This window comes from Lissotriton vulgaris, chromosome 8, assembly GCF_964263255.1.
Source record: "Lissotriton vulgaris chromosome 8, aLisVul1.2, whole genome shotgun sequence".
NCBI classification, from domain to species: Eukaryota; Metazoa; Chordata; class Amphibia; order Caudata; family Salamandridae; genus Lissotriton; species Lissotriton vulgaris.
In genome coordinates, this window is record NC_141696.1 from 114,444,194 (window position 1) to 114,469,453 (window position 25,260).

General features: G+C 46.3%; 1 protein-coding gene across 9 annotated transcripts in view; it reads left to right on the forward strand.

Annotated features, from left to right (window-relative positions):
- Positions 1 to 25,260, forward strand: part of ARAP1 (ArfGAP with RhoGAP domain, ankyrin repeat and PH domain 1) — a 768,097-nt gene that overhangs the window by 650,898 nt on the left and 91,939 nt on the right. For all 9 annotated transcript variants that reach the window (XM_086933788.1, XM_086933791.1, XM_086933794.1 and 6 more), the window contains exons 23-24: positions 18,813 to 19,000; positions 24,062 to 24,274. In XM_086933788.1, coding sequence (XP_086789914.1) covers positions 18,813 to 19,000; positions 24,062 to 24,274 — 401 coding nt within the window. The remainder of the gene's footprint in view (positions 1 to 18,812; positions 19,001 to 24,061; positions 24,275 to 25,260) is intronic.

Sequence of the window (25,260 nt, forward strand, 5' to 3'; positions counted from 1 at the left end):
GTGGCCAGCACCCTCCTTTTCCAGGTAGTACTGTGTGGAAAAGGAAAATATGTAAGAGGAAGCATTAGGGCAGTTACCATTAAGAAATCTGGATGCTTCCACTCCAGATTCAGCCATACTGATTTGCAGTTACTGCACAACATACAAATGTATATTTTACAGCATGAAATCTCTACTAGATTTGGATGCATGGCACAATTCTGCTTTCTAGTGGTTGGGTCCAGAGTGTTTATGTTTTCCTAAACTTTAGATAGTTTGCGAGCAGGTGTCGACATAGGCATAGCCCTTGGATGACATTAACCATAATCCCACAACGTCTTCTAAGGTGGGTTTTTGATCCAAATTCTGATGAGCCATTTGAACAATACCTGTGGTCGCAGCAGCCACTCCCACAAATATGCAAGCTATTATTTTGAGGCTAAACTACCCAATGGTAGGTTATTCTAGATTAAGTTCAAATTGTTAATGTGCATTTGTTTGACATTTATACAGCATCCATTGGGCCATTAACCCGAAATTGCAATGCTTTTGGTAGTCTGGGGTTAACTTGCCAAATGGTTCCAAGGTTACCATAACAGATCAGAGTCTGGCCAGGTGTGTGGAGATGTGCTGGGAGTATGGTGCAGGCATGTTCCTTTGTTAGGTGGATGTCTCAGACTTAGTGGGTTGATGGTTTGAAGGAAGAGGCCAAAGGTTTGTATTGAGGTCATTTCCATGTCTTTTTGTTTAGAACATGTTCCTGTTGCTCAGTGTATATGTGTTAGGTAGCTAGTGGATGCATGTACTGTTGTAACTTAGTAGTTAGTTGCATATTTTGACAGTTTTGATGGTATGATCTGAGCACTGCCTTCATGTGTTCTGTTGCATGAAAGGTGTGCTTTGTATTAGGCCACAGAGTTGGTTTCTGGCAGAACTATTTTGTTTCTTTTCTTCTAGTGCAGTTAACGCTCCTACTTGGAAGTTGACTTTATCTCTCAAATTTTGTTTTGCCAACTTTCTCAAATGACTTTGCAGTGCAGCATTTTTTACAGTTTTATTCTGCTATTGAAAGACACTTTTTTATTTCATCATGTTTGTGTTCGGGGGAAGGCAGCATGAAAGACCAGAAATTTAATTTTCCCTTTTAATATATCTGTCAACTTTCAATTTGTTTTTGCATTGCCTCTCTCCCCCTTTTGTGAACTAATGGTTGCACAAATTACATTTAATAATATTTTTCCCTTTGTATTTATTTGACTGCCTTAAACTATGAGAAAATCAAAGCAAGTATTTGTTATATTTGGACAAAAGTTTCAGCCCGTCAAACTGAAACAATAAATGCATTTTGTTTCGTGAAATCTTTGATTACGGGGCGTTCTATCGTACCTTCATATGCAAGTAATTAAGTTCAATGTTGTTTTAGTTACTTGAGAAAGGTGGATATTATTGCTGGCTGGAAGTGATTATGGTGGGATAAAGATGTCTTGTTATAGTTTCATTAACACTCTAATGTTTGTGGAGTCAGTTGATATTCTCATAATAAGACAGAAAACATTTGAATAAATAGCCATCATAGACTAGTCTATCTTACACAAACATAGCATTTCCCCTTCCCAATCGTGGGTCAAATTCCTTTTCTCTTTAGATTGGTGGGCACCACAATTTAGAAAACCCTAAATCAGGGTCAGCTAAGTCTACCCAGATCTAGGGATACTTATGCTCAGGGGATAAAAAAAAGAGTTGATGGCTTCTGCTTTGAAGTGCCGTCTAAGCTTATACTGGAGCTAGAGTAGAAACCAACTGGGGGCAGCACAGTGGGGGCACAATAGACCAGAACTGCATTCCCCCTCGAATGGAACCACTATGTTGTGGTGTGTGCATTATGTCCTCATGGAGAACACCAGTCATGCTTCACACATGCCCCATGCTCAAAGCACAGAGCCTAAATATAATGCATACATACATTGGGAAGTGAAGGACTCAATTTATGGGGAATGAACATATTAACATTGAGAGGACAATAGATTTCTCTCCCAGGGCATTAAGTATTATAAAGGCCTGGACCCCTCAATGGTATTTCAAATGCGCCAACAATTATTATTTCCAAAACCTGGTTTGAAGGGGGCAGAACCCCCTGCTAAGAGTGGAACTACACGTGTGTGTACCCCATTGTAAAAGAGCAGTTTTCTCTGGATAACCCTTTCTAACACTGCTTGGCGTTAGTCGCCTCTAAACCATTAGATGATTATCAAATAAAGAGGCAGGCGCTGGAAATTGGAAAGCAGGAAACAGGTTTTAATTCTCTCCGGAGCAGAACACGTCAGATCGGACAAACAGGGTATCGTCGCGAGGTGCTCTAACCGCATATCTGTGGCCTGGCCTCTTATACACAGGTTTATTGCTTTATTGCATACAACACATTCTTGTCAGTACTTTGATGTTCGGAAAGACATCCTCGGAATCCCCGCTTCAGGCCCATTCCCACACATATCTACAGTAGAAGTCCCCACCCCAATCTCAGCAGGTGATAGCTATTGCGCAGCTGGACATTCCGCTGGGAACAGTAATGTGTGTGATCGGTCTGATCTTACGGGGTTGAGACATTGATTCATCTCAGCTCCTTTGAAGAGAGGCGAGTTTCTTCTGTAGGGGGCAATAAACTGCATCCGCAGGGCTAGATGATGGCCTGGGATCAGCTCAGACAATTTGGCAGGGAGGAAGGGGTTATCAAAGGGCCTGTTCGCATGAAAGGGATGAAAGGGTTTGTGGGTTCGGCACGGGATGTGGCTCCGAGGCAGGATCGGGCTGAAGATGCGTTTATGGCTCAGGCAGGAGAGTTCGGGGGCTGTCAGGGCGCGGGGGATGTTAGTAAGGTCAGGGAGACTTGCAGGCGACTGGAAATGCGTGGAGAGGCCATAGTGTCTAAAATGGCAGCCGCTTACGCGCTCGTACAGGCCTAGGAAGGGACAAAATGGGGCTGGTGATGTTCACGCTGCAAACTAAACTCTAACGGTCTGCCCTATGAACATTATTTAGCCAGTTTGTCACTCTATATCGATCCCCATCAGATTATGTATCTCTAATTCATATAAAGCTTTCATACGTTCGGTTTCAAAGTCGAAAGTCTTAGGGCAGACATAGTTTGCAAGAAGAGAGCATAGAGGTGGTAGGCATTGTATACCCAGGCAGCAACCACATATTATCAAAACCGGCACTAGTATGATCATTAGCAACTTCCAACCCCAGTCTTTTAAAGTACTCCAGAACCAGCTCCCAAGCGATAATCCTTCTTGTTCTTGATGAACCTCTGAGAAAAGTCTGTGGAGGTGTTCGATCGCTTTGTAGACTGAGGGTGAGTTGTCTGGTATGAAAGTGCAGCAGCTAGATCCGATGATGCGGCATGCTCCTCCACGATCCGCTAGAACCACGTCTAGCACGAGGCGGTTCTGAAGAGCCACTAAGTGGACCGCCTGAAGCTCAGATGTGTTGTTCGTGAGGATGCCGGCTTTGATGTTCATAGTTGTCTCGACTGCCTGGGTCAGATGTCGGATGGCACGGCTGTTTGCCATTGGACCCCAAAGTGGAACAAGTCCCTTCACTGCATCGAGGAACTGTGATGCAGTGGAGTCTGCCCGCTAGATATCCTTTGCTCGCTTTTGCCGGTGATGGTTTGCTGGTGCCACATATGTAGGAGGAAGGACAAAAGAGATGTAGCAGGTGCCTTCCCAGCCCTTTGGGAGCCAGGTGTAGGCTTTGGTCCCACAGATGAAGTACATATTCGGGGAGGCAACAAAGGAGGGTGGCTCAGCCGTGTCCAAAGTCTTTGTGATGTGGCAGGAGCTGCGACCCACTGATTTCATCCCATGGCCTTCAATGCAGACAAGGCCTGAGACGCTCACCACAGATAGGGCCACAGTCAGTGTGGCGGCAGTTCGCTTCCGGAGGTAGGAGAAGGTGGGTCTGGCTGGATTGTTGTACACCTGCATTTCGATTCGTTCTTCTGTAGGGATGTTCATTTGAAAGGTGGTGTTGGATGTCAAAGGGCAAAAGAGAGCAGAGGTTTTTCCGGTTTTGTTCAGCCAGAACCCATTGTAGAAGTGTGAAATAGTTTCGCCAGATGTTGCATTGTCCTTGAACTCTCTTGCAAGAGTATCAGCCAGGCAAGGCAGGACCCATGAACGGAGAAAGGCGAAGGGATGAAGGGGATAGAATGTTCAGTTGCATGTGGTAGCAGCCCACAGATCCAGCAGTTTGTGGCATTGGCAGCGAGGTTGTGTTGGTGCAGCAACTGTACAAATGAATTGTTCCAGAACTCCTTGCGTCTTTCTCGGAGCTGGGGTGAAAATGAAATGAGATAGTGTTCTCTCTTGGTGGTGGGCTGCACAGTGGGTATCAAAGTCTCATGGGCGGGTACACTTTCTTCCACGACCCAGAAGGTGGCCATGAGAAGGAGGCAGAAGAGAAAAGCAATGAAGAGGGCAATTGTCTTTGTGCTATACAGCGTTTCAGTCTTGGGGTCTTTACGGTGGATCTTCGGATGTCCGGTTGCTTCCATCACCTTCATACCGGGAGCTTCCATCACCTTCAAGAGGCTCGATGACTGACAGGACCACATACTTCGTCTAGCTTCTCTCCTGATAACCTTTGTAGTGTTGGTTACCGCTCTGAGATTTTTTACTTCGCTAGTGGTCTGCTTGGTCGAGGCGCTCTCCTTTCGTCGCAAGTTGTACCCTTTCCTGGATGGCACAGTGGGATCTGGAAATTCTGCCAATTCAAGTGTCTGTGTCAGGGTAGCAACTCGGGGCTGGTCTGTCTTTGTTCAGGAGCTCTTCTTGGGTGTCCACGTCTTCACTTGTTGCCAAGGTCGGTGATATCTTCTTGCAGTGATGTGCATGCAGCCAATTCTTTTTCCCTTCCACTCGGAGTGCAGTTCGAGTGGTGATCAAGACTTGCCAGGGGCCCGTCCACCTGGGTTCCAGACTCTTCGTTCTCTGAAAGTTTCGGATCAAGACAATCTCGCCGGATTGGATGTCATGTCCGGGGCCCCTGGATGCGTCTGGTATGGCTTGCTGCACCTGTTGGTGGATAACAGTTAATGTTTTTGTCAAGTTATGCAGATAATCAGACATTAGGATGTCCGGGACATCATGGATGGATGTTGGCTTCGGCGCGGCCCAGATATTCATGGGTCGGCCAAAGACAACTTCGTACGGAGTCAGGTGGTGTTTGGTAGTAGTGGAGCGCATTGATAGCAATGCCAGTGGGAGTGCGTCTGGCCATTTCAGTCCTGTGGTGGCAACTATCTTCGCTAGCTTGAGTTTCAGTGTGACGTTATGTCGTTCTACCAGGCCTGCAGATTGGGGGTGGAAGACTGCGTTAAATTTCTGTTTTACACCCAACCCTTTCAGTAGGAGTTGGATAACTTTGGCTACGAAGTGGGGGCCATTGTCGCTCCACAAAGGCCATAGCGTGGGAAGAATTCTTTCAATAACACCTTTGCAGTAGTGATGGCGGTATTGTCTCGAGTGGGATAGGCTTCCACCCATTTGCTGAACGCACACACAATGACGAGTACGTATTTTAGACCATGGCAGCTTTCTAGCTGAATGTAGTCCATTTGGAGGACTTCGAAGGGATGGTCAGGGACCCCAAACCCTCCCCGGGGTACTACAGTCCCTTTCCCCGGGTTATGTTGCAGGCATATCAGACATTGTTGAACCAAGTGTTTTGCTGCGTCTGCTATTTTGTCATTGTGCCAAATTCTCGAAACGAGTTAAGTCATGGGAGCAGATCCTATGTGTGCAGGGGAGTGTTGCATGGTCAGTATGGGGATCAGATAGGAATTGGGTAACAACCATTTATTTGCGTCTTTCGTCCGCCAGCAGCCTTCATTGTCTTTTAGTCCCACCCGTGCCCATTCAGTTAGCTCATATGGTGTACTGGTCATTTGAATGTCTTTTATAGTCTCCCTAGCGTCTTTCCATTTTTAGGTCTCGCCTGTCGATGCGCATGCGCATCGAGCTTGCGAGACTATGGGGGCTTAACCACTTTTTAACTAACTTGCAAGGAATCGTGGCGATTCCTTGCAGGTCCCGTGACTTTTAAGCTCAATGCGCATGCGCATTGAGCTTAAAAGCGCGTGCACATCTCACAGCCTCCCCCAGCTCCGCCCCCTCCTCCCCTGCCCGCCGTGTCGCATTTCTCCTCCCCCCACCCCTTCTCTCTCGTCCAGCCGTCGTGTTTATTTATTGTTTTACCCGCTCCGCCCCCTCCCCTGCCCGCCGTATCGCATTTCTCCTCCCCCCTCCCCTTCTCTCTCTTCCCTCCGTCTTGTTTATTTATTTTTTTACCCGCTCCGCCCCCTCCCCTGCCCGCCGTGTCGCATTTCTCCTCAACCCTCCCCTTCTCTCTCTTCCCTCCGTCTTGTTTTTTTTTTTTTTTTCCCGCTCCGCCCCCTCCCCTGCCCGCCGTGTCGCATCGTCATGGCAGTTTTGAAAGTAGGGGCAGAAGAGCGCCACATATCAAAAGTCTGTGGCTTCGTCCAAGCATGGTATTTTTCCCTTTTCATAAACCTGTTTTCATTAGGCTGCCTAATGCTTACTTTTGGGATAGATCCTTTGTGTCCTTGTTCGAGGGTCTTACAGTTGGATCTTACAAATATTTCTGCCATGCATGAGATTATCTGTTTGAGAAAATCGCCGAAGCGCCCTCGAGCCAGGCACACCAATGGCCTGGAGAGCGTTCACCCTCGTAGTGCACACAGCCAGCGACAGAGACAGGCCTCACTCCGTGGCTAACGTAGCAGACACACATGCACGCCGCCCCCTCCCCTGCCCGCCGTGTCGCATTTCTCCTCAACCCTCCCCTTCTCTCTCTTCCCTCCGTCTTGTTTTTTTTTTTTTTTTCCCGCTCCGCCCCCTCCCCTGCCCGCCGTGTCGCATTTCTCCTCAACCCTCCCCTTCTCTCTCTTCCCTCCGTCTTGTTTTTTTTTTCTTTTTTTACCGCTCCGCCCCCTGTTGGTGATTGCCTGCTGTGTTGTAGTCTTCTACTGATGACATCATGGGCCTATTTTTATTTGTTTTTGCATTAAAATGTTGCTTTTGTTTTCACTCATGCTCACGCTCTACCCTGGTCCTTTCGTTCTGCCCTTTCTATTCCCTTCTCAGCAGCACCGAATGGCTGCCTTCGGAATCACTTGAAAGCCTCCTCCCAGTACACCATTACTTCAAACTGCTATCCAGACTTTAAACATAGCTGCTCAGGTGCTGGCAAAATCAATCACGTCACTGGCTGAACATTGGTGAATGATTGTCCTTGCCAATGCTGGTTTACCCTTCCTCTTTTCTGCCTCCTTTCCTGGTCCCTTTCCCTTCCTGTATCCTATCCTCATTCTCTCTTCTACTACTCGTTCCTTCTTTCTTGCCTCTATCTTGCTATCAAAAGCCTTTTTCATTGCTGTCTCTTGCCTTTTATATTTTTCTTTTGTCCCATTCCCTCCTCTTTTGCCTAGCATCTTTGGTCTGAACTATTTTTAGGTCTCGTGTAGTGAATGCAGCGCAGCTGCTTCGCTAAGCGAGACTATTGCTGTGGCTTAGTAATCTCCCTGTGCCACCCTCGATGCCACTCCCACAACACTGCTTGTTGCTCTTTAATGCTCGATCCAGGCTCATTTGTACGGTTACTTTAAGAGGCTAAATGGGAGCGTCGAGCTGCGTTAACCTGTGCCTCTCTGCGCTGCCTTCTCTGTAAATCTGTTGAAACACTGAGCGGTGGAATGCGTACATTTCTCTTCCATGTGGCAACACGATTATGTGATGAAACTAGTTTTAAGTGCATGGGCGCTGCGCTTTGTTTCATCCCGGCACCCGCCTTCAAGTTAGGAAAAAAAACTATTCCGAGCGGGGGCTCCAGGTCACGGACCTTATTCAGTGTGAATACTTTAGCTGCACTTTATTTTCAGCTTAATATGACATTTTGGTCCGTATGTGCGGCTTAACTACGTACATGTTTTTTAATCACATTGACCTTTAACATTTCTCCCGTTTGGTGCCCTCCCTCTTAACACCAAAATCAACACTCCTCCCACCCCCATGTCCGGGTTAAGTGGAGTGCCCTTCGTCATCGGCCGCTCGGGCTCAACCTCTCCCGGATCACCTCTATAGCCGCAGGGGCCACGGTGATCAGCCCACCTCTCCTCCTCCCCTGCAGCAGCTGATCTACCACTGCAGTTCACACTGCTCTGCAGGTAAAGCCCTTTAATGCCTTTGTGCATTTAGAGGGGACTCATTGGTTATGCAGCATTTTCCATAGTTGAGAAAACCAGCCTGAATGCTGTCCTTTTGACCACCAAAAACCCACCCAATCACAACGATTTAAGGAAGCTGTTAAAAACGTTGTTTGCGCTTTGAAGGTGCTCTCCAGCATGTTCAAGAACTATGGAATTCATAAAAATTATAATCTTTTCCTTTGCAATTCTGTGCAGCAAATCGGAACATAAAAGTCCTCTACCCCATTTTGGGAGCCAGCTGAAAACCATTAAAAGTGCAGGAGCTTCCGTAACTTGGCAGTCTGCTACGCCTTCTGCGGTTGTTTGCTGTGCGCTGTTCTACTGGGATGTCCTAAACCTTATTATTAACACAAGAAGGATCACTTCTGACATTTGATTGGTTATTGAACTTCACATTACTCCTTCAGTACGGCTGTTGGATAGATTTTTAGGTCTCACCTATCCCATTCCACAACCCCCTCGCCCTCACACCCCCTCACAACCCTTTCACCCTCACACCCCCTAACTCACCCACCTCACCCTCACACACCCTCACTCACACTCACCCTCACACCCCCTCACCCTTACACACCCCTCACCCTTACACACCCCCTCACCCTTACACACCCCCTCACCCTTACACACCCCCTCACCCTTACACACCCCCTCACCCTCACACACACCCTCACCCACACCCTCACCCTCACCCTCACACATCCTCACCCTCACACACCTTCACTCACCCTCATCCTCAACCCTGCACCCTCACACCCCCTCTCACACACCCTCATCCTCACACACCCTCACACTCTCTCACACCCACACTCACACTCACCCTCACACCCTCACCCTCACCCTTGCACCCCTTCACTCTCACACACACACACACACACCCTCACTCACCCTCACACACACCCCCTCACCCTTACACACCCCCTCACCCTTACACACCCCTCACCCTTACACACCCCTCACCCTTACACACCCCCTCACCCTTACACACCCCCTCACACACACCCTCACCCTCCCCCTCACACACCCCCTCACACACACCCTCACACACCCTCACACATCCTCACCCTCACACACCCTCACTCACCCTCATCCTCAACCCCGCACCCTCACACCCCCTCTCACACACCCTCACACTCACACACCCTCACACCCCTTCACCCTCACACACTCACACACCCTCACTCACCCTCACACCCCCTCAACCCCCTCTCCTCCCTCACTCACCCTCACCCCCTCACTCACCCTCACACCCCCTCACTCACCCTCAAACCCCCTCACTCCCTCACCCTCACACCCCCTCAACCACAGCATCACTCAGCGCAACCACAGCATCACTCAGCGCAACCACAGCATCACTCAGCGCAACCACAGCATCACTCAGCGCAACCACAGCATCACTCAGCGCAACCACAGCATCACTCAGCGCAACCACAGCATCACTCAGCGCAACCACAGCATCACTCAGCGTAACCACAGCATCACTCAGCGCAACCACAGCATCACTCAGCGTAACCACAGCATCACTCAGCGTAACCACAGCATCACTCAGCGTAACCACAGCATCACTCAGCGTAACCACAGCATCACTCAGCGTAACCACAGCATCACTCAGCGTAACCACAGCATCACTCAGCGTAACCACAGCATCACTCAGCGTAACCACAGCATCACTCAGCGTAACCACAGCATCACTCAGCGTAACCACAGCATCACTCAGCGTAACCACAGCATCACTCAGCGTAACCACAGCATCACTCAGCGTAACCACAGCATCACTCAGCGTAACCACAGCATCACTCAGCGTAACCACAGCATCACTCAGCGCAACCACAGTATCACTCCGCACCACCACAGCATCACTGGTTCAAATATGTTCTTTCAATGTTTCAAGCTGTTTTAAAGCTTTCAAACTTTATTACAAATCACAAAAAAGATGTTAATATTTCACTTATGTTCTTGGATTTTCGTCACAATAAAAAAACACTGAACATAATCTTCACAAAAGTTATTTACAAAAGTTTAAGCTATTGACATTACAAATTAAATAAATTATTTAAGTATTAATTATTTAAAAAAATTAAAAGCCATTGTTATTTGTAATATCAATACATCTAAGTCACGTAAATACAAAACATGTTGCATTACAAATGCTATAGGTGTCACATTTGCGAAAGTTATAACTATTGGTATAGTAAATGACAAAGCTATTAATTTAGCTATTTTAAAAAACAACACATAAATAAAAAAAATGTCATTTATAAGACCAATAGCTCAAACTTTCCTAATGCGAGACCTATTGCATTTCCAATGCTTGTTCTGCTTGTGACCTGGTCACGTACATGCGGGTCGTCGTTCTATTTTCAGCTGTGGTTCGGGCAGTGATGTCAGCCAGTGCATTTCCTTGTCCTATAATGTCCGTCACCTTCTTGTGAGCCTGGCACTTGATTACAGCTAGCTGTTTGGGGAGGAGGACTGCTTCGGTCAGGGTGGAGACTAGATCTCCATGTAGGATCGGTGTGCCATGTGAGGTCAGGAATCCCCTCTCCTTCCAAAGGAGCCCAAAATGATGAACCACCCCGAAGGCATACTGGCTGTCCGTATATATGTTGGCTGTCGTCCCTGCTGCTAGGATGCATGCTCGTGTGAGGGCAATCAGTTCTGCTGCTTGTGCGGAACGCTGTGTGATACGAGCTGTCTCAACAACAGTTCGGGCTGTGGTAACGGCATATGCGACTGATGTGGTGCCGTCGGAGAGTTTAATGCACGAACCATCTACCCGAAGTTCTCCGTCAGGTTCTGGGAAGGCAGTGTCTCGGAGGTCTACTCTGCTCCTAGTCTGTTCGTCAGTGAGGGTCACACAGTCATGTAGGGGAGCGACATTGGGGGTCATTCTCGGGTAAGGGTAGCAAGGTAGCCGGATTCAGAGTGGTGCATCTTTTCAAAGTTATGTGGGGTGCCAATAAAGTCAGTTTGTATCCAGTCAGTCGTGCGCTAGTCAGATGTTGGGTTTTGGTTTGGTTCAGAAGGGTGTCCACGGAATGGGGCACTAGCACTGTGAGGGAATTAGAAAGTACAATTCCTTCACTCTGTCGTATGGAGACAGCAGCGGCAGCTACAGCTCGAAGGCAGGCAGGCAAAGCTCTGGCTACAGGGTCAAGAGTGGCAGAGAAGTAGGCACAAGGGCGTTGTTTGGAGCCAATGGATTGGGTTAGGACAGATAAAGCGCATCCCTCCCTTTCGTGGGTGTAGAGAGAAAAGGGCTTGGAATAGTCTGGGGTTCCTAGAACAGGAGCTGAACAAAGGGCATCTCGTAATTCTTTGAAGGAGGATTAGCATTCGGGGGTCCAAGGGAGTGGGAAGGGGACATCTTTGGCCAGAAGGGAAAGCAAGGGTTTAACAATAAGGCTTAAGTTTGGCAACCACTGTCGACAGAATGAGGTGAGGCCTACCAGAGAGCGGACTTGCTTCAGGGTTTTAGGGACGGGAGTTTCCAAAATAGTCTGAATTCTGTCGGACGTAAGTTTCCTCCCTTCTTTAGATAAGAGGTGGCCTAGGTATGTCACCTGGGGTTGGCAAAACTGTAATTTCTTCCTGGAGACCTTGTGACCATTCTCTGCAAGGAAATGTAGGAATTGGATGGTGGCTGTGACTGCAAGTGGAGTGGTGTCGGCTGCTAGAATAATGTCTTCTACATACTGTATCAACACCACTCCATCTGGTAGCTGAATTGCATCTAACTGTCTCTTGAGGGCCTGGGACTTTCAGTGTAGCCTTGGGGTGCTCGACAAAATCTGTACGAGCGGGATTTTAGGGTGAATCCGAAGAGGTATCGGCTGTCTGGGTGGATGGGGATGGAAAAGAAGGCGTTTTTGAGATCGATGACAGTGAATGCGGTGGCAGTAGACTGGATCAGGGTCAGAATGGTGGTGATGTCAGAGACTACGGGGTATTGTGGCACAACTACTTTATTAACCTCTCGTAGGTCGATGATGAAGCGGTACGCTTTCTCATCTCCCTCTCCTTGTTTATTGACAATTGGTAAGATAGGGCTGTTACAAATGTTGCCGACTACCTCCTCTACCACTCCTGCGTCCACTAAGGATTGAATAATCTCTACCAATGCCTTCTCGCCTTCGGGTGATATTCTATATTGTGGGAGTTTTGGGAGTGTTGCGTCCTGTCGTACAGTCACATGCACGGGATCGATCATCATCCGTCCTACATCTGAGTCGGTCTTTGCCCATAAGTACGAAGGTAATGTGTCAAGCAGGGATATGTCGGCGTCAGTCACAGAGAACATGTGTCGTGTGGGACAAGATTTGAGCAGATTGGGGTTGTCGTATAAAATGACTCGGACTCCGTCCGGTGAGCATCTAACGGTGGCTTGGAAATGTCTCAACAGGTCAAGACCCATAATGGCGTCGGGGGTGTTGGAGGAGAGCAGAAATGTCGTGTCAGTGGTGTTGTTTTCTAAGTCGAAAGGGATCGGTGTGGACAAGGGATTAGTGGAGGGAGTTCCATCAAAACCTATTGATGTTACGTGTGAGCCAGACAAGGGTGCCCTTGGAATCGGTCGTTTAGATAAAGCACTACGTGTTGCTCCTGTGTCTACCAAAAATGGAGACTTCGTGCCTAGGACCTTAGCGCAGACATAAGGGCCTTGCTGGTCAACATAGAGCTAGACTGGATCCCTCCCTTGCCTTTGGCAGTCCTATGCAAAGTCGTACGCATTGTCGTAATCAGACTGTTGGAACTGGTTCTGTCGGGGACGGTCAAATGTGTTCGTTTTACCGGGCCTTTCGTCACTAGCGTCGTTTGTGTACCCTCGTCCACGTCCTCTATTTCTCGGTCCGTTCGCTGAGTCCCTTGTCTCTTTATTCTTGATAATTTCTAGCAGAATCGGGCACTGGAACTTCCAATGTCCAAGTCCTTTACAGAACGCACATTGATTCTCACTCAAATCTCTACGTCCAGCGTAGGATGTGGGTGCATTATCTCTAGGAGGCGGGTTTCTAGGGACATTCGGTTGATAGTTTCCTTTGTAGGGTTCCTTTCCTATAGTCACTCCCTGCAACTGTGCGATCATAACCCTTTCTTTGAGGTCTGTCTTCTTTTTCTCCGATGCCCTATCATTTTCGTTCTTTTGATGCTCGTAGTACTGGGCCATCTGAAGGATAGCCGCGGGTTTGGAGGCCGCCCAACTACTCTCACTGGTCGGCAGTTTCTGTCAGACTTCCTGCAACAGACCCTTGACATAATTTTGGAAAAACAGATGATGTCGGGTTGCAGTGGTCATGTCCTGACCACTATAGTCAGAAAACACAATCTCGAATTGAGAAAAGTATTCGGAGACATCTTCTTGGGGTTTTTGACGGCAAGCCGTTACGATCGACCAGTCTACCCTTTTCTCAGGGATTAGCGTCTTCAATTTCTGAACAATTTTGTCTGGGAGTTCTAAAATAGCTTTTTTGGGTTTCTGTCCGGGATCTCGTTTTTTATCTATGCCATCGAGTTGCACCCAGGTATGGCCGAACAGCTCAAGGTGGTCGACTTTCCGGATTTGCTTCCACACATCAGCTGGTAGACATAGCCCGAAAAACAAGTCGATGTCTGCTAAGGTCATGATCGTTGATCCTAAGGCTGTACCTAGTTCCATATAAAAGGCTGTGGGGTTCTTCCGCAAGTCCGGCAAGGATTTTCGGAAGGTCAGGATATCTTGTCGATCCCATGGTTGGTATACCCAGTTATAAACTACTCTACCCTTTGCGTGCTGATGGTTAATGTCATCATTAGTTCCCTGACCTCGTGGGGGGACCCAGTAGGGAGCGGCCTCCTTTATAGGCATCATCGTATCAATTTTCTCCATTGGGGGTTCGGTTGTTACAGGAGTTGCGCTTTTAGTTATCTGTCCTTGTTCAGTGAGGTGGCGAAAGACTTCCAGCGTGTGCGAGAAGAGTTCAGTCACATCACACTCGCTTTCATCTCCTATGTCTACCTTCCTGTACAAGTTTGCAAAGCGTTCAGGTCTTCTGTCTTGGTATCTCTCTTCATAGGCTGTGAGGGTGTGGTAGCAAAAGCATACATCAAAGTGTCGTCTATGACTATCGGCATATGAGTTGCACATGTCCGAAATGTATTCTTCTGTTTCTTTGTTGTTCTACTAGCGTTTTTGCGATTTTATCGATACCCGCTTGTTCATTTTTGTTCAAGCGGTTTGTTCTCGCAATTTCCTTTTCCTTGGCTTCAGGTTTGTCTGAAGCTTCCCTTGATGTAGTATTTAATACGAGAGGCTCGGTCGGCGCGGAGGCCGTGGATACCGAGGCCCTGGCACTACCTTCATTTAGGTTCGGGGGTTGTTGGTGCTGTACTAAAGGATGGGAGGGGGCATATGGTGGGGGCATATAGATGATTGGGGGACCTAAGAGTAAATCATTGTTTGCTTTGAGGGTAGCTCGGGGTAGAGTGCGGAGGATGTTCTAACAGGACATTGGCCCGATGTTTCGGACTCTCGTTCTCTCTTTATTCTCTCTCTTCCCTTGATCTCCTTTTCTAGCTTTTTACCAGCTAGGTGAGCTACCTTTCGTAGTTCTTTATCTGTCTTTGCTTCGTCTCTCTTTTTACGTTGCGTTGCTTCTTTACGCCACATGCCGAGACTATCAAGCATGGTTGGCGTGGTTTTATGTTTACGAAGGGCTATTTCTAGTGCTTCTATTTTATTTATATCAAAAGATCCTATCAGTGGTCACTGACTTTCTCGATCTTTCTTGGTATTTTTATGCCATAGCTTACTATAGGCTACGGCGACTAGTCCATATTTAGTGAACATGTCCTTATTAGAGGTGCCTTCCAGTGGAGCTGTATGATCTACCTCTAATAAACGGTCCGGGCTAAACCAACTACCAATCAGTGGGGAGAAGATAGGCATGACGTATAGCGGTCAAAAAGAAGATTTCAAACAATGGTGTACAAAGGTCCGCACTACCTATCCTTCGCTACTTGCAAAGACTAGACAGAGTATTTCTATTCTACGTTATTTGCAAATAGGGAATATCTCAAGAGAACCAAAATAGAACCAAACAATCAGTGGGGAGAAAATAGGCGCAGCGTATTATCAGCCCTTACCGATATGGACAAAGAGTCCGCGCTACCTATCCTTCACTATCTGCAAAGGGAGAGAGAATATTCCTATTCTTCACCGTTTGCAGGCAGAGAATGTCTCAAAAAGAACCAATCTCGTTTAACAACCGAGGTTAAGCGATTCAGACAATAAGTTTTAACTAGTATTTTCAAACAATCAATCAAACAAAAAGAGTTGTGCTGCACGACCTTACCCGGACCGTATGGACAGTTTCTCATCTTCCACTTCCAGCGCCCGATCGTCCTCTATTATTCTCCGTTATTGCCGTGGCACTCCTGAGGGCTCCCTGTCAGGACCGTAGATCACTCGAGAGAGGTCTGCTCGGAACCAGTGAAGTTCGGATGATCGCCCACCAGACGAGGGTCTTCCCGATCGTTGCAGTCGTTCACTCTGTCGTCAGGACCTCTCCCGCTGGATCCACTTGTCGCTGATGGTCCCCACGTTTGGGGCGCCAATTGTAAAAGAGCAGTTTTCTCTGGATAACCCTTTCTAACACTGCTTGGCGTTAGTCGCCTCTAAACCATTCGATGATTATCAAATAAAGAGGCAGGCGCTGGAAATTGGAAAGCAGGAAACAGGTTTTAATTCTCTCCGGAGCAGAACACGTCATATCGGACAAACAGGGCATCGTCTCGAGGTGTTCTAACCGCATCTCTGTGACCTGGCCTCTTATACACAGGTTTATTGTTTTATTACATACAACACATTCTTGTCAATACTTTGATGTTCGGAAAGACATCCTCGGAATCCCCGCTTCAGGCCCATTCCCACACATATCTACAGTAGAAGTCCCCACCCCAATCTCAGCAGGTGATGGCTATCGCGCAGCTGGACATTCCGCTGGGAACAGAAATGTGTGCGATCGGTCAGACCTTACGGGGTGGAGACATTGATTAATCTCAGCTCCTATGAAGAGAGGCGAGTTTCTACTGTAGGGGGCAATAAACTGCATCCGCAGGGCTAGGTGATGGCCTGGGATCAGCTCGGACAATCTGGCAGGGAGGAAGGGGTTATCAAAGGGCCTGTTCGCATGAAAGGGATGAAAGGGTTTGTGGGTTCGGCACAGGGTGTGGCTCCGAGGCAGGGTCGCGCTGAAGATGCGTTTATGGCCCAGGCAGGAGAGTTCGGGGGCTGTCAGGGCACGGGGGATGTTAGCGAGGTCAGGGAGACGTGCAGGCGACTGGAAATGTGTGGAGAGGCCATAGTGTCTAAAATGGCTGCCGCTTACGCGCTCGTACAGGCCTAGGAAGGGACAAAATGGCGCTGGTGATGTTCACGCTGCAAACTAAACTCTAACACCAAAGCACGTAGTCCTGTCCTTTGAAACATCTAAAAACATTAAACATCTTCATTGCACTTGCAGATTGCTCAGTTCACTGAGGAATCCTACCAGAGCAGGTCAGGGAAAAGTGAAAGGACATAGTGGCACAGGTGCATGGACTTAAAAGTAAACAGCTGTAATCAAGGCATGGGTGTGAGTGAGTAGTAAATATACTTGTTGTTTGTCAGAAGGAAATGTGGTGAAGGGGTGCATGCCTGACGGCGACATTCAAGACTAAACGTAAAACAAGTTGCAATATTCTGAGCCCAAATCAAAATGGCAGGAGAGAGCATTTAATGTGAATATGCGTACACACACGCTGCAAGGATATGGATTTCTTTATCTAGTTTGTGGTGTTTAGACATCTCCTCTAACCCCAAACCTGTGTCACTTGATATTGGCTCATTTCACATAGTCACCCGGTGAAGAGCTGATAATATATGGTGGCAGACTAGGCAAGCTGGAAATCCCTGCACAATGTGGGTTTACAGCTAATCTTTGGAGGTTCTGATGTCCACTTCCAAGTTTTAGAAAACCCCTCCGGATCAGAGACAACCTAGGCAATCTTTTGTTTGTTCAGTAGTGGGCAAATGTTGGAAGAATGTAATGGCCTGAAGTGCCTAGTAGGCAGCTCTCTACACAAAGCCCTATCCTCTCTCACATGGTGTTTTTATTTTTAAGCTGCCAGCTCTGTATAGTGCTCCGACACCATATTGAGGTAATTCAGTTAAACCACAAACACAGAATAAATATCATTCTTCTTTGTATCTGAGCTAATAGAAAACTCATTTGAGGTTCAGGAAATGGCCACTGGGGATGGTGTAAAGGAGCAAAATGCAGAGGAAAATGTATCTAGATGGTCGTTAAAGGTTCAGTCGTAGATACACATGCTTTTCATAGTCCTGTAATCTAGTGTTTTGTCTGGGGCATTACAAATTGTTTTCCTTGCAAGATGTTTCAAGTCACGGGATGGAGAGTGACTCCTCCCTCAGTCCACAATGGGCATGGGCATTGACTCCACACTAGTATAGCAAGAATACAGGTGAGCATAGAGGGGAGTGTCTCACTCACATTCAATTGCCATATTTCCACCGTCCTTGTATAGACCCCTTTTCGCTAGGAAATGTGTGTGTGTGTGTATGTATATATATGTCCTGTCCATTCTAGCTAGTTCAGTGGTGAAAACATTATCATTGCTCACTTCTGGAGAGTGCATTTGAATCTACAACATTACACGCTATACATGTTTACGAGGAAAGTCATATATTCCGTTTGTAGTATGTGTGGCTGTAGATACACATGCTTTCCAAAGACTATATAGTAGTATTCTTTCTGCATTGGCTAGTGAGCAGATGAGGAAGATGTTTGGAATAATGTTCTCAAAACTGTTTTCTCAGGCACAGCTTGGTACGAGAATATGTCCACACAGTAATGTTTTGTGAACTTGCGCGGTGTTGACCACTTTGCTGCCTTACATACGCTAGCTGAAGGGAGTTACTCAAGAATGCCATGGTAGACCCCTTCTTATGTGTAATGTGCGCTCTGGAAAGTATTGAGAGCGCTCCCTTCACCTTAACATAACATGTTTGAATGCATTTTACAATCCATCTTGCAAGTACCTGCTTGGAAATTGCTTGATCTCTTTATGGTTTTGCATAAGCATATTTGAATTTGGATGATTGGTTAAAGATGCTTCCTGCCTTTGGGAAGTCGCAGTTTCATGGAGGAGTAATCTCTATCTCCTCCTGCTCTCTTTCTGTGGGGAATCCTTGATCATACTATGTTAGAGAATCTCACATTCCAGTCTCATATTTCTACCCTCATTTTATAGACCCCTTTCTGTTGGAAGATATTTCATTGTTGTACTATATTTCCAGTCCCTACTTCTTTACATATATTTTTACCATTTACCACTTTATTATTAAATCAATGCTGCACTCTTTTCGCCATTCTGGTAGCCCCTCTGATCAGTCCCCTCCCATATTTCTTATCAATGGTGCTGTTGGGGCCGGATTTGAATTCAGTACGGAGTAGTCATCACCGATTACTGTGCGATGGATGCACTAATATTTCACTCTCATTTTTCCCCAAAGGTTGACAAATCCCCCTTCTTCTCGAATGCTCTATATCCATGGGGAGAAGAAGCTGCACTTTTTGGGTTGGGTCCAAGCCATTCAGAAGGCTGCAGGCACCTCCGGCGACACGTTATCTGATCAGCAGCTCACAGACGCCGACATTCCAGTCATCGTGTACAAATGCATCGATTATATAACACAGTACGGTAAGTAACGTTAATACATCACAAGATAGAATGCTCTATATCAGTATTCCACTACATAGGAATGACTGCATCGAAATTAACACTACCGAGGAAAGCAATTGTCGAAATTCCACAACTGAGAGTACATGAAATAATATTAATACAGAGGAGATTGTACTAACCTTAATCTCGATGCTAAATCATAAAACTTTACATTTACCCCAAAGCCTGATATGTAAACTAACAGTAAGTGTAACCCTAATAGGTAAGCCCTATTCTACCACTAATCATTATTTGGCCGAACACCCAACTATAACACTCATCCCTCCCCAAACCCTGCCCGTACATTGTTACTCACTGTACCCCAGACCCTAACCCAAGCATATACTTTTTGTACTTATTTCATACAGAGTAATTCTTAGTAGTGGTGATTTTGTAATCATACATCAGTGTAGTAAACGCTCGGGTGTTGGGATACACCTAAGTACAGTACATGGCTGTGCTTCCTCTTTGCTTAGAGAAGCATCCTTGCGTCTGGTACTAAAACAGGTTATCCCCTGAAATCTAAATGTCTGTGTGAGTTTGAATGCCCCAATGAGCAACTGCAGATTTCTGGAGCTGAAACTAGTTTTTTTCCACAAGGCTGGGCCTACAACTCAGTGGTAACAATTTGCACTTCCATAAATGGTACATGAATGTGATGCTATACTCTATCATGACAAGAAACTGTGGTGATAATATGGGGTGCCACGAGGGTCTTGAGGGATACCTCGTAAACACAAGTCCTCAATGGACCAAATAACCTGGGACACAGATGTGCAGCCACCCACAGTTTTCACATAAGAATGGTGTCAGTACTGGCTTCCTGTTTTAAGGACACAAGGGAACCCAGTAGGGGGCCTTTGGACCGTGGGTTACTTAACTTATTTCAAAGAACAATGGTCCTAAGGGATCAAAATATAACAAAAAATGGCAATACAGACTACAATGAGTACTATATTTTTGAAACACGTCCAGCCGGACGCAAGTTTATTCCAAAGATAACATGGAGTTGTTGGCCCGAGAGGAGGCCAAAAAATATAATGGCAAGATAGGGTACAGTCCTGTACCTATCCCAAGAGGTTTAAGAGAAGATAAACCAGGAAGAGAGGGATAGAAAAAAGGAAAACTTTTCAGGCAAAACAAGAAGTTTTTGAGCCAATCGGTGACTTGTAGTTAAAGTAAATACAAATACAACAAATTCACCGTGCAGTGCCAACCATTTCATATGACCATATTAAATAATATGCTACACTGCTAAAAATCCCTCTCTTCCTGGTTTATCTTCTCTTAAACCTCTTGGGATAGGTACAGGACTGTACCCTATCTTGCCATTATATTTTTTGGCCTCCTCTCGGGCCAACAACTCCATGTTATCTTTGGAATAAACTTGCGTCCGGCTGGACGTGTTTCAAAAATATAGTACTCATTGTAGTCTGTATTGCCATTTTTTGTTATATTTTGATCCCTTAGGACCATTGTTCTTTGAAATAAGTACTGGCTTCCTGGGCACCCAGGTATTACTGTGCTCCAATTTCAACCACTGGAGTGACCCCCCCCCCGTGTCCTGTGGCCTAGTGGACCCAAAACTGGACAACCAAGTACTCCTCTCCAGGATGACGAGACCAAGCAGTCCAAGGCGTACTCAAGGAGGTGAAGTGGGGTTAGACAGTCCGAATGCAGTGCACACCGTACCACCCGCTGATAAAATCAATGCCCAGTCAGTGCTTTACTTTTTATAAAAGAAAAGTACTTTAATACCCACAAGAGAAATACATCACACATAAAACTAGGATAAACAATGAAAAACAGATGACTCTGCAACCTTTTGGGCGAGAGTTCTGACCCCCAGATAGTATTATATCACCTATTTGCTAAGCACTACAAAAACACAGTTCGCATGTAGACACACAATTAGCATTGCATATTACAGAACATGTTGCTCTGGGTTGCTCTAATTCGCTGGAGCCATGATACCAATCCTTGTATTGAAATGATACAGTTTCAGGATTTGATGTGAAATCAAACATTCTTGATCAGCCCTTAACCGCCCCGTCCAAAGAACAGAAGTGCCCTCCCGTCTTGAGCGCAGACACAGCTCGAGTGGCATCAGGGATCTGATCACAGAAACCTGATGTCTGGGCACAATTTGTCTGGAGTCCCACTAGTCCAGTAGCCACTGGCTTAGCTGTAAGAGGGTAGAGGCTGGCCAGAGTGGCAGTACACCCTGAAATCCTTACATGTCACAAAAAGAAAGATAGGGACCTGTACCACCGGACATCCTTCATCCGCTAAAGATTTTAACTGGAAGTGCCACACGGGCTCCCACTTCACAGTGGAGGGGGTCTGGGCAAGTGATCTCACCTTCAAGGACTGGGATCAAGCTTCCCGTCTCCCTCTGCCTCTGTTGATGTGCTGCAAGCTTCCTTATCTTGAGTAGCTCTCCGCAATTTCCTTGTGTTCCCAAGAGGTCGCTCCACAAGTATCACACAAACAGCTGGTCCTCGTCAAACGGGCACATTATTTTGTAGCATAGTCCATCAGTCATATAAAACCTTCCTCAAGTTACAGACGTGGTGAGCAAGCTTCTTATCTTGCCATTACAACACAGGCCGTGGCTGGCTTCCTTGAACAGACCCGGTGTGGGCCCTCCTGATAGAACCATAGACCTGTCATAAACAATAACTGACCGCCAAGGCCAGACTTTTATCGCCTCTGATGGATAGGCTGATCCAATCAGAGGGTCTGCTAATTTTGGATCCTGGGTGCCCCGCTCCACATTTGTGGCATGTTCACTGCATATCCAAAGCATGCAGTGGATGACTCACTATCTTCCCTCGGACAGGCTCTCAGTGCCAGACTGCACTATTCCCCAGAGAGGAATTTTTATTAACTCCAGACCAGGAGGCCGTGACCATCACCCAACAGAAAGGTTGGAGGGTGCCTCCCAGCAGAGTTAGTGCAGCTAAACACAGATAAGTGTGAGTGTCTACCTCCAGCCCACCAGGCTTCTCCAAGGAATAGAAAAGGGTACGGGGGAGCTGGAATGTTCAGCAAAACTGCTCAGTTCACATTACACACAATGGCTCAACTCACCATCCTCCCCCCGGGAGCTCACAGGTTCTGTCTTACATGCCTCAGGAAGACAAAAGCAACAGGACCACAGGCAAGGGAGACTGCACAGACTTGATCAGAAGAGCAGTAATAGCTCACCCCAACTTGGGTACAGGGATACAGGTACCCTTGACTATAGCCGTATTGCTGCCACCACTGTCAGTCTACCAAAGCCTGGGAAGAGAGAGCAGTAGCCACTCTCTGTGAAATAGGGGTGCACTATGTGTGCCCCCCTGCCCCCTCTCAACCTCCGAGCCAAGCCCTAGGGTCCCAATCCATGTAAACAGGCAGATCCTCAGTGGTCATGCATGATTGTCATGTTCACTGAGGTAGGGATCTAGAAACCATACAGTAACTTTTGTTTTGTGTTGAAATGTTTTATTAGCATTTCATAAATACCGTACAGAAAGAATATAATAAAGTAGCAGGTTCTAAAACATTTTTGCAATAACAAAATATGGATAAATACAATTATATATGGAAAAACTAATACATCAAAATACATAGAATATAAGACAGTCACCATTAAATATTAAATTACTAAAGTGTCAAGCCAATGTAGTATACAACACGTTAAAATCTGAAGTTATTAAGGTATTCATTTGCAAAAACATTGAATTACACATTTCATTAAATAAATACATTTGAATATCTGTTACATTCATACTTAGCAACTGGGTAACCCTGAATTCTTAAACATACAGTAACTTTTAGCTGACTTGCCTGGAGATCAGCATAAGGCAGGGGAAGCACGCTGTCCAGAGACATGCACAAGACTTCCCGCCTCAACAAATGAAAAACGTATTTCAAGTCAGTGTTAAAGTAGGCCCGAACTGCCTTTAGTAAAGGGTGAAAAGCTTGTGATGCTTATTTCGGGGTGTAATGTGGTTGGGAGTCAAGCAGGGTCAGCACAAGACAATGTACAGGCTGCACAGAGGACCAGCATTCATCGTCTTTAATCATAGAAGCTGCTCCGCTTGGCATCTGCATTCCACGAGTATGATCTGCAAATGAGCCCTGTCTGTCTGTGACTGCTCCAGGATGCCTCGGAAGGGAGGAATGAACCTATTTGTTAAGTGAACTAATTATTTGAGTATTTAAATTAAAACTTTATTGTGACTGGTATGTATTGCAGTCTACGAGGAAGGTTCACCTGTTTAAAACCTTACATGAAATTTTTCAAATAAAAAATCATGACGTCCTCAAGGAGTATGTTTTGTCCAACTTGTTGAGTATCGTAAGCATGTGTTCATCGAAGTAGGGGAGAGGCGGGAATGATGCGATGTCATCGTATTTAAAAAAGACCAAGTGAAGGACACCTGCAGGTGAAATACAAAGAGCTGTGCTCCGATTTAAACGAACCAACCCTGATCCAAGGAGGCATGTCTGTAGCAGAGGAACTCTAGACATGACCAGCAATGATAATCATAACAACAACACGGTTTTTTTATGTAGATCTTTATATCACAGGTTTAAAAATCCTACTCTCTCTAAGCAACGGTGTTACTATTAACTAATTTAATGTTAGTACATTTATTGACCTTGGAAGGATGAAAGGCTGAGATGGAGTTTTCCAGATTTGAACTTGTGACTCTGAGATCACAGCGCATGCCAGCGGCTGGTGTGTAACTGTGTGAACCATCTTGCATCCCAAGGCTTACCGATTATGCCATCCATTCATTTAGAGTCATCCTACCACCTCAGGACGCTAGCTGTTGAGTTAAGCCATACCGACACAAGTCCCAGTAGAAAACCTGTTCTTCATCGAGGAGAGCCTTACTGAGAATACCAGTGTATATCAGTGTAAACAATGGGATGCGTTGAGGAGTTCCCTTTTCAGGCAAATTAAGTCCTGGTTTTGGTACTGGGTGCATTTGTATACTTGTCTTAAAGATTGTGTTCACCGACCTACTCTTTCTGCCTTTGTAGGTCTCACCTCAGAAGGGATCTATCGGAAGAGCGGCCAGAACTCCAAGACCACCAACCTCCTGGAGCTTTTTAAGAAGGATGCTCGAAAGGTGTGGCTACTGAAAGACGGAGATCACCAGGTGGATGATGTGGCCAACACGTTGAAGAGGTTCTTCCGACACATTGGGGAGGGTATTTTCACCGAGGACTACCAGGACTGGCTGAACACACCAGGTAGGGGGCTGAACAATGTTGCTCTCTCTACATACCTCAAAAGGGGTTGTGCCGGGGAATGTGCCTCTTCAGTGCTTTCATGATTTAATGCTGTCGTCCGCATAGCCAGGACCATTTGGCTTGCCAGTCAGGTGCCGTGGTATATTAGCGTGCAGCATTTTTTTGCATTTCATTGTGATCTGATTTCTTTAATCCATGGAGACACATGAGGAAAGGTCACACAAGTAGAGTAGCCCACCATGGACTAGATCATGTTAAGTGAACTTGGGGAGAGATAACCACAACAGAATATGGTACAATACCCATCATTGATACAGTGCAAAGAAACAACAGTGCAACACATGAAGTGAGGAAAGGAAGTTGCCTTGTCGGTAGATTTCTCCCAGTCGTTTGACATGCAGAGATAGCCTTTAGACCAATGAAGTTGAGACAATAGACATGGTCACCATAGCCTATCTGTTGTCTATTTCACTTGGATAGGGACTTTTTGAAACTGCTTATATGTGCCACATATAATGGATGGAGGCCCATTATTTAGTTCTGAGACCTCAAGGAACATAGCAATCATATAACTACAAATCTTTATTTAATTCTGCATTGTATAAAAATGGGAAGTAATTATTGCAACTGAGATCTTTTTTATGATCAAATAGAGTGTGTGCGCGCGCTTTGGTCAACCTCTATCAGCTATTGGTGTTTTCTGTGAGCTCCCTTCCGCTATTTCTTGTTTGAAGCGTCCTTCACATTTTGGATCACCTATTGGCATTTTGCACACATTACATTTTCTGTTAGTGATTTTTCAAAGCAAAAAATCCCACTGTAGTATCATACCCAATGAAAGGCAACTGAAGAGCCTGAAAGCCACCTGTGATGGCAGCTGCACTGCCATTGGCAGAAAGAGTGTTTCACTACACCCAAGATGGCCCCTGCAATGTGGAATGCAGCTGTCTTCTGCAATCAACACAGCTCTCGTTGAGGATGCCTGT